The sequence below is a fragment of the Mobula birostris genome, chromosome 8 (assembly GCF_030028105.1).
Source record: "Mobula birostris isolate sMobBir1 chromosome 8, sMobBir1.hap1, whole genome shotgun sequence".
NCBI classification, from domain to species: domain Eukaryota; kingdom Metazoa; phylum Chordata; class Chondrichthyes; order Myliobatiformes; family Myliobatidae; genus Mobula; species Mobula birostris.
The window spans coordinates 162172276-162180438 of NC_092377.1; the positions used below are offsets into that span (position 1 = coordinate 162172276).

The following is an 8163-nucleotide window of genomic DNA, read 5'->3' on the forward strand; positions in this document are numbered from 1 at the left end:
TATAGATATAAAATCTGAATTATTTTACAGATGACCTCATATCAGAACCACATGAAGCAGTTAATCTTCCAAGGGATAGCAACTATTTGCTTTGTGTTAGCATGAAGAATGGGGAAAAACTGGAGAATTGGGGAAACCAGGATAGGAAAGAGTGGACGGTGAGGTTGGTTTGTATTTGATAGACTTTGAATCCTCAGGTCATCTCTGCACCTGCTCCAGCATTATCAAATCCTTCCTCCAATGTGGAAATCAAAGCTGTACATAATGTTTTAGATACTCTTGTGCAATCTATAATACACACAAGAGATCCTGTAGGTGCTGGAATTCCAGAGTAACACTCAATACGCGACAAGGCAGGGTTAGGCAAGGGCTAAATCAGGAGAATAGCTGGACGGCATGACTCAAAAGGCAGGAAGGGCCTACTCCATGCTATATCTCAATCAATCAACAAATAAATAAATAAATATGCACGTGCTGGAGGAACTCTGCAGGTCCAGCAGCATCTATGGAAAGGAAAGCATTCCGCGTCCTGATGGAGGGTCTTGGTCCAAAACGCCGACTCTTTATTCCTTTCCATAGATGCTGCCTGACCTGGTGAGTTCCTCCAACATTTTCTGTGTTTTACAATTTGCCCTTATTCTTTCGAAAGTGTCACTCACCAAACTGCTCGAGAACAATTTTCAAATGCATTTACTATTTGCAGAAATGCCGGATTGAAACCTACGTGAAGCTTCTAAAAATCAAGCTGAAAGAACACACTGATGACCTTGACAAACTGGATGCTCAGTTGTTTAGCACCTTGGAAGAAGAAGGAGGCAACCTTAAAAAATCACATTCCAGCCCATCCCTCAACCAGGAAGAGGTACCAATTGTCAAAGTGAAGAGAAATGTGTCAGAGCGGAGGACATACAGGAAAATTATTCCAAGCAGGCATAGAAAATTAATTTAAAAAGAATTGTTGTAGAGCAAAACTTTGTTTAAAACACATTGAGGCTGTTGAAATCAGACTCTGGTAACGAAATATATGAAGAAAGTCAAGAAAATATTATACAAGATGGTAGTGACCAACATAAGAGTTGGGGGGGGGGTATTTTATTTTTGTATTTTAAATTTGTTTTATAATGTTTATGTAAGCACAGCCTGCATTTTGAAAATGTGACCTCCTGGCTCAGTCACACTGAGGAACCTATTCACTAACTGAAAAGATCTGCTGCACAGTTTGGCAAAGGCATAGAGGGCCAAAACACTGTCTAAAGTGATACAGAGTTCGTGTTCACATAGACAAGAGATTCTGCAGGTGTCCAGAAATCCAGAGTAACACACACAAAATGCTGTTAAATCAGCAGGTCAGGCAGCATCTATGGAGAGGAATAAAGAGTCAGTGATTTGGACTAAAACCCCTCATCGGGGCATTATTTCATGGTCTGTGTGGAGTGACTAACCATAAACAAGGCAGGTTTACAGCCAGTGGCTGCTGGTCACTAATTTTACTGGATTTTTTTTCTCTCTAGCATTGTGCCTTATGCCCTTGCAAGGCTCTGGGCCACCAGTCATCCTTTGTCATATATGTGATAGGTAAGATAAAAGCAGGGTGAAGAATCCTGTTAGCCATAAATATTACAGATAAATTGAACCAAAGGGCCTGTTTCTGTGCTGTAAGGTCCATCTATCTGCAGGCTTGAGGCAAAATCTCAACGATATTTGATGGTATTGCCCTCCATCTTCTGTGATTCATTCATTAATGAAAGCAACTGTTGTCAACCAGTGATCTCTACTCTGGTAAAGTGTCAATACTGTATTTGCATGTATAAAGCGGAAGAAAAACCAAAAATTAAAAAAAACATTGAATGGTTTAGAAAAGCCAAACAGATGGCTGCCATGCAAAGTGTCACAGGACTGCAGTCAGAACATACCAAAACAAAACTATTATTTGTTCTTTTCAGACATCTCTACTAGGTTTACGTATCATTAATAGAATAGAAAAGAAACAAAGAAATGCCTGCAGGTTACTGATACAAGTTGCGTATTGTGTTTGCTTTTGATTTAGGTCTAGCTTTCCTTAATTGTATGGTTCTGTTTTGTGATGCTTGAATTTTATCAGAGGCAAGGCAGCAGAGATACCTCAACTTTGCACAATCGTGTATTTTATGCTCAGCGGCTTCAGTGGAAATTAAATTGGGAAGCAATGTAAAATGGTTTGCAAGTTCAACATTACCAGTTTTATACTACTGCATCAAATCAAAACAATTCCTGCACACTGTGCACTTTGTACACTTTCCTCCTTGCTTAAGACAGAAACCATATAATTATCAAATATACGAAATGGCTACTCAGTGGACAAACCTAGTGGGTCTAAAGTTAGTCTGCCATTTGGAGCTAATAATGTATATGGAGAAAGAAACTGCGTAGATAATTATTTTTTTAAAAAGGCACCTTGTTAGCTCACTCATAATGGAAGTGGCAATGAAAATAGGTTCCCAACCTATTAGATCAATCTTTTAAGCTTCTCAGGTGAGCTGATAGTAGTATAGCTTTGTACCTGGGTGTTAATAATACAGAAGCTTTTGCACTGGAGCCAAACCCTATTATTAACTGGGGGGGGAGGTGGCACTGTAGTGTAGCTGTAAGCACAATTCTTTACAGCACCAACAATTAGGGTTCCATTCCTGCTACCACCTGCACATTATCCCCATGACCATGTGTGTTTCTTTCAGGTGCTCCAGTTTCTTCCCAAGTTCCAAAGACGTACGGGTTGGGGTTAGCAAGTTATAGGCATGCAATGTTGGCGCCGCAAGTATGGTGACACTTGCGGTCTGATTCCCAGCACATCCTTGGACTGTGTTGGTCGTTGATGCAAACAACACATTTCACTGTATTTTCTGGTGTACATGTGACAAATAAAGCTAAGCTTCTTTCTTAAATCTTTTTTTTAAATGAAATGTCCACAATTAGCAGTGCTGAAATGTATTTCAGAATTTCTCAGGAACTGCGATACAGTTATTGCTATAAAGGATCCAGCAGCACTTAATGGGTTTAGTATTGCACATTGGCCTACAAACTCTTAATGAGGGTAAAGGAAAATATAACGTGAATATCCAAGTTTGAATTATCTCAAGATTTCACTGCACCGGGGGTATTTTATTTCAAAGCTGTAATTGTTTCTGTGGTTTAAAGTCCCTTCAAGAAGATTTAACATAAGGAAGATGTCTGTTATATATCTGTTCTACAGAACAAGCCCACTCTCTCCTACCGACATTAAGATCTGCTTTTTTGTTATTTATGATAAGATGTTTTCTTTAAATGGGAAAACCAGCTGGTTTAAAGCTCAAGCTTTTAATACTTGGGCACAGGATTAGCATTTAACAAACTCAAAACCAAACCCAAATTCCATTTCAGAGGAGAACAGGAGCCAGATTTACATTTCTAGCAAAAACATTGCAAAGACCAAAGGAGTACTTAAGGTGCTCACCACCTAAAAGAGGGGAAGTTAAACAGACAGACATTCCAGCTGGAGGCCTCCTGTACAAATATATTAGCACAGATTCAATGAAGGGGATCATCTGAAATGTTGGTGTGTCTATCCATTCTCACTTGTTCAAGGACCCTCTATGCGTTCCTGGTACAGGGTGGTAGAGGAAAAGAATAGAGAGAACTGCAATCAGATGATACGAAAACTATAGATAAAATTTTCATTTATATCAGTGATCTGGATAATAATGTGGTTAACCGGATCAGCAAATTTGTGGATGACACCAAGATCGTGGGATGTAATGGACAGTGAGGAAAGCTATCCTGGCTGGCAGAGGAATCAGCATCAGCTGAGAATGGGCTGAAAAATGGCAGATGGAATTTAATGCAGATAAGTGCAAAGATTTGTACTTCAGTAGGACCAACCATCTTACACAGTGAATGGTGGGGCACTGAGGACTGTGGTAGAACTAAGGGATGTGGGAAAATAGCTCCATAATTTATTGATAGTGGCGTCACTGGTAAATGTGGTAAAAAAGAAAGTTTTTGGCACGTTGGCCTTCATAAATCAATGTATTGAGTACAGGAAATGGGATACTATGTTGAAGTTGTATAAGACGTTAGTGAGGCCTAATTTAGAGTATTGTATGCAGTTTAGTCACCTACCTACAGGAAAGATGTAAACAAGGTTGAAAGATTACAGAGAGAATTTACCAGCTCTGGAGGACCTGAGTTATAAGGAAAGATTGAATAGGTTTGTATTTTATTCCTTAGAACATAGAAGATTGAGAGGAGATTTGATAGAGGGATATAAAATAGTGAGGGGTATAGATAGAGTAAATGCAAGCAGGCTTTTTCCACTGAGGCTGGGAGGGACTACAACCAGAGGCCGTGGGTTAAGGGCGAAAGGTGAAAAGTTTAAAGGAACATGAGGGGAAACTTCTTCACTTAGAGGGTTGTGGGAGTGTGGAATGAGCTGCCGGCACAAGTGCTGTATGCGAGCTCAATTTCAACATTTAAGAGAAGTTTACCTAGGTACATGGATGAGAGGGGCCTGGAGGGCTATGGTTCAGTGCAGGTCGATGGGAGTGGGCAGTTTAAATGGTTTTGGCATGGACTAGATGGGCCGAAGAGCTTGTTTCTGTGCTGTACTTCTCTATGACTCTATAAACCATTCTGGGAAAGTTTCAACTTTCCCTTCAGGTATTTTCCACCAAACATTGGTCGTGCCGGGACTGAGCTTCCTTTGCATTCTGTCTACTGATTGGAGCAACAACAGTTTGGTCCTGTCAGCACCCTTCAGCTGTCTTTACTGTAGGGGAATAAAGCGGACAGAAAACAAAATAACATAATTGCAGAATAGCTCAAGCAAACTGCATCTGCCCACACCTGCATTTTCTATTATCTTCAATATGTTCTCCATCTATTCAGAGCTTAGGTTTAGTCACTGCTTTCCAAATGATTGCTAAATCATCACCATTTGATCTGCAACTGAATGTGCATGTCTGCTGGATTATAAGAAACTGGATCTGTCTCTTGTGCCTACCCAGTTATGAAATCCACTCCCTTTCATTAACCCCATATTCCTTCAATCCCTTTGTGAGAATCTTCTTTAAGTGTACCTAATAATTAAGCCTCTTCTATTCAATAGGTGGAGAATTCCAAAGGTTCACAGTATGGTAGTTCGGCAGTTAGCCTTTTGCTTTACAGCGCCAGCGACCACCGATCGCCCTTCAATTCCCACCGCTGCCTGTAAGACGTTTGTGCATTCTCCCCCTCACCATGAGTTTCCTCCGGGTGCTCAGCTTTCCTCCCACAGTCCAAAGACATTCTGGTTTGGGCTAGTGAGTTGTGGGCATGCGATGTTGGTACTGGAAGCATGGTGATACTTGCAGGCTGCCCAGTACAATCCTCGCTGATTTGATTTGCCACAAACAACGCATTTCACTGTATGTTTGAATGTTTCGAAGTACATGTGACACATAAAGCTAAAGATACAGATTCACTACCCTCTGTGTGATGAAATTTCATGGGATATCCCAACCACAGGAAGCCTCCCCATACCTACACTGTCGTGTCCCGCTGGAATTCTGTGCATTTCATTTTGGACCTATTACAGGCTCAGTCTGCTTCATCTCTCCTTATGTAACAAATCCACCCCACCCCCTCCCCCTCCCCACCAAGGAATCAATCTGGCAAATTTATATTTCTCAAAGCAGGGAAACCAGACTTGAACACAAGATTTAGCCTCACCCAGACTCTTGGAGAAAGATACCTCTATTCTTGAACTCAAATTCGCATGCAATAAAGGCCAGTGATTTAATTGGACAGAAGCGCCACGTTTCAGCTCTCCTCACTTAGCTCGTCTGTCTGAGAAGAAAACCGTTAAAGCTTATTGATCTACCCCGGGATTATTAGGGATAAGTTTTATTTCTCTGATTTCCCTTTTAGAATCCAAACAATGCCCAGAATCTAATACTGACAAACGAACCCAAGCAGTCCCTAAAATTATTACAATGATTTCACCTAATGGGATAATATCACATGTTGTTCAGTAGTCAGGCTTACTGACGGGTACAACAGTGAACAAGTGGTTATCAATTTTTGTTTCATCGACCTGTTGTTTTTGCTGGTCTCCTACAGTTTATTTTCACTGGCTTAAATGCAATTAATGAGGTTTTTTGGATCAAAGGCCTTTCAAGTTAACAAAGTCTCGGCCCATTAGCTATCTGATAGCTAGAGGTGAAAATAACGGACCAAGTTTTGTTTTGTAGTTGGGATTCAGATAACATGCATTTGTGTGTTGTAAGGGTACAGTTTGGCTACAGAATGGCACTGTGAGAACTGCAGATTCAAGGGTTGAAACTAGAGAAATGTTTAAAAAGATGTACAATTGTAAATGCACAGGGTATTACCTAGTGTTCTCAAAATGGTCTCGATGGACAAGAGAAAATCTGCAGATGTTGGAAATCCGAGCAACACACACAAAATGCTGGAGGAACTCAGCAGGCCAGGCAGCACCTAGGAAGAGAGTACCATCGATGTTCCGGGCCAAATCCCTTCAGCGGTGTCCACCCAGTTTCGGCCCAAAACGTCGACTGTACTCTTTTCCGTACATGCTGCCTGACCTGCTGAGTTCCTCCAACATTTTGTGTGCGCTGCTCTTGCTTGATGGAGCCACCAGACGGCAGTCTCTCCCTTTCAGTCTGTTCAGAAGGCGCCATCTTCAAATGCAAATTACAGGGGGGAAAACTGGAAATCTGAAAATGCTGGAATTGTGCTGTTAGAAAGAAGTTTTAAAGAAATGTACTGTTAAAATGAATATTTATTTTCAGAATCTTCATCGGAATTGGAAACTGATTTCTCATTGCTAGAAAAAATACTGATGTGGAATGCTAACTCAATAATCACTGTATTTCCAGCACTTTCTTGTTTATCTGTGCATAAATGCATCTCAGGTCAAGGGATACTGTGTGTAATATACAGACAAAAATAGAGTGGCAATATCAAATTTCTATTTTTTCAGTTGAATGGAAAATAATTGTGTGCTATTTTAGTCAAAAAAATTGTGCCATATGGTATTATTTTAATAAGAGTTCTTTAACAAAATGTCTATATAATAATGGTTTTAAAAGTCCTTTTTAGTAGCTAAAAGCTGTTAAATAAATAATGATTTCTACATTTGCACATTTTCATGAAAGACTGTTGTATTATTTCTACACACTAACTTCTGGCCATCAGTAGGGTAATGCATCCTTTTGGCTTCACGTTCTCTGCTTCACATTCGCATTCGGATATGTCCATACATGGTCTCCTCTACTGCCGTGATGAGGCTAAACTCAGGTTGGAGGAGCAACACCTCATATACCGTCTAGGTAGTCTCCAGCCCCTTGGTATGAACATAGAATTCTCCAACTTCTGGTAATTCCCTCCCCCTCCCTTCCCCTACCCCAGTTTCACTCTGCCCCCTCCCCCAGCTGCCTATCACCTCCCTCATGGTTCTGCCTCCTTCTACTACCCATTGTGTTTTCCCCTATTCTTTCTTCATCTTTCCTGCCTATCACCTCCCTGCTTCCCCTCCCCCACCCCTTTGTCTTTCCCCTTACTGGTTTTTCACCTGGAACCTACCAGCCTTCTCCTTCCCACCCTCCCCCAACCTTCTTCATAGGGCCTCTGCCCCTTCCCTCTACAGTCCTGACGAAGGGTTCTGGCCTGAAACGTTGACTGATCATTTCCACAGATGCTGCCCGACCTGCTGAGTTCCTCCAGTGTGTTGTGAGTGTTCCTTTTGGCAAACATTATATCTATACATTAAAAAAGTTCCAATTACAACGCTCCATATCGAGAGGGCAGCGGTGTTGGAACAAGGTGGGAGTGAACACTTTGATACATAGTTGAAGTAAGACACACCCACGACTCCATGGATGCCTCACACTCCACAGAAACATAAAGAGTAAAGTTGGTCCCTTTTAACTCCTGTCAAATCCAAACACGAGAGATTCTACAGATCCTGGAAACCTGGAGAAACACTCACCAAATGCTGGAAGAACTCAGGTCCTGATGAAGGGTCTCAGCCCCGAAATGTCATCTTTTTATTCCTCTCCATAGATGCCACCTGACCTGCTGAGTTCCTCCAGCATTTTGTGGCGTCCTGCCAAATTCAGCCTTGGTTCTCTTGTTGAAACTTGGATTGAC

The 8163-nt window shown here is 41.3% G+C and overlaps 1 protein-coding gene across 2 annotated transcripts in view; it reads left to right on the forward strand.

Moving 5' to 3' along the window:
- The window catches only part of LOC140201891 (PH and SEC7 domain-containing protein 3-like), an 85599-nt gene extending 78082 nt beyond the window's left edge, over positions 1-7517 (forward strand). Inside the window, exon 16 of one of the 2 annotated variants that reach the window (XM_072266657.1) lies at positions 704-7517. In XM_072266657.1, coding sequence (XP_072122758.1) covers positions 704-949 — 246 coding nt within the window. In that variant the 3' untranslated portion in view covers positions 950-7517. The remainder of the gene's footprint in view (positions 1-703) is intronic. The other variant, XM_072266658.1, reaches the window with a different exon arrangement.
- The last annotated feature ends 646 nt before the right edge of the window (positions 7518-8163 follow it).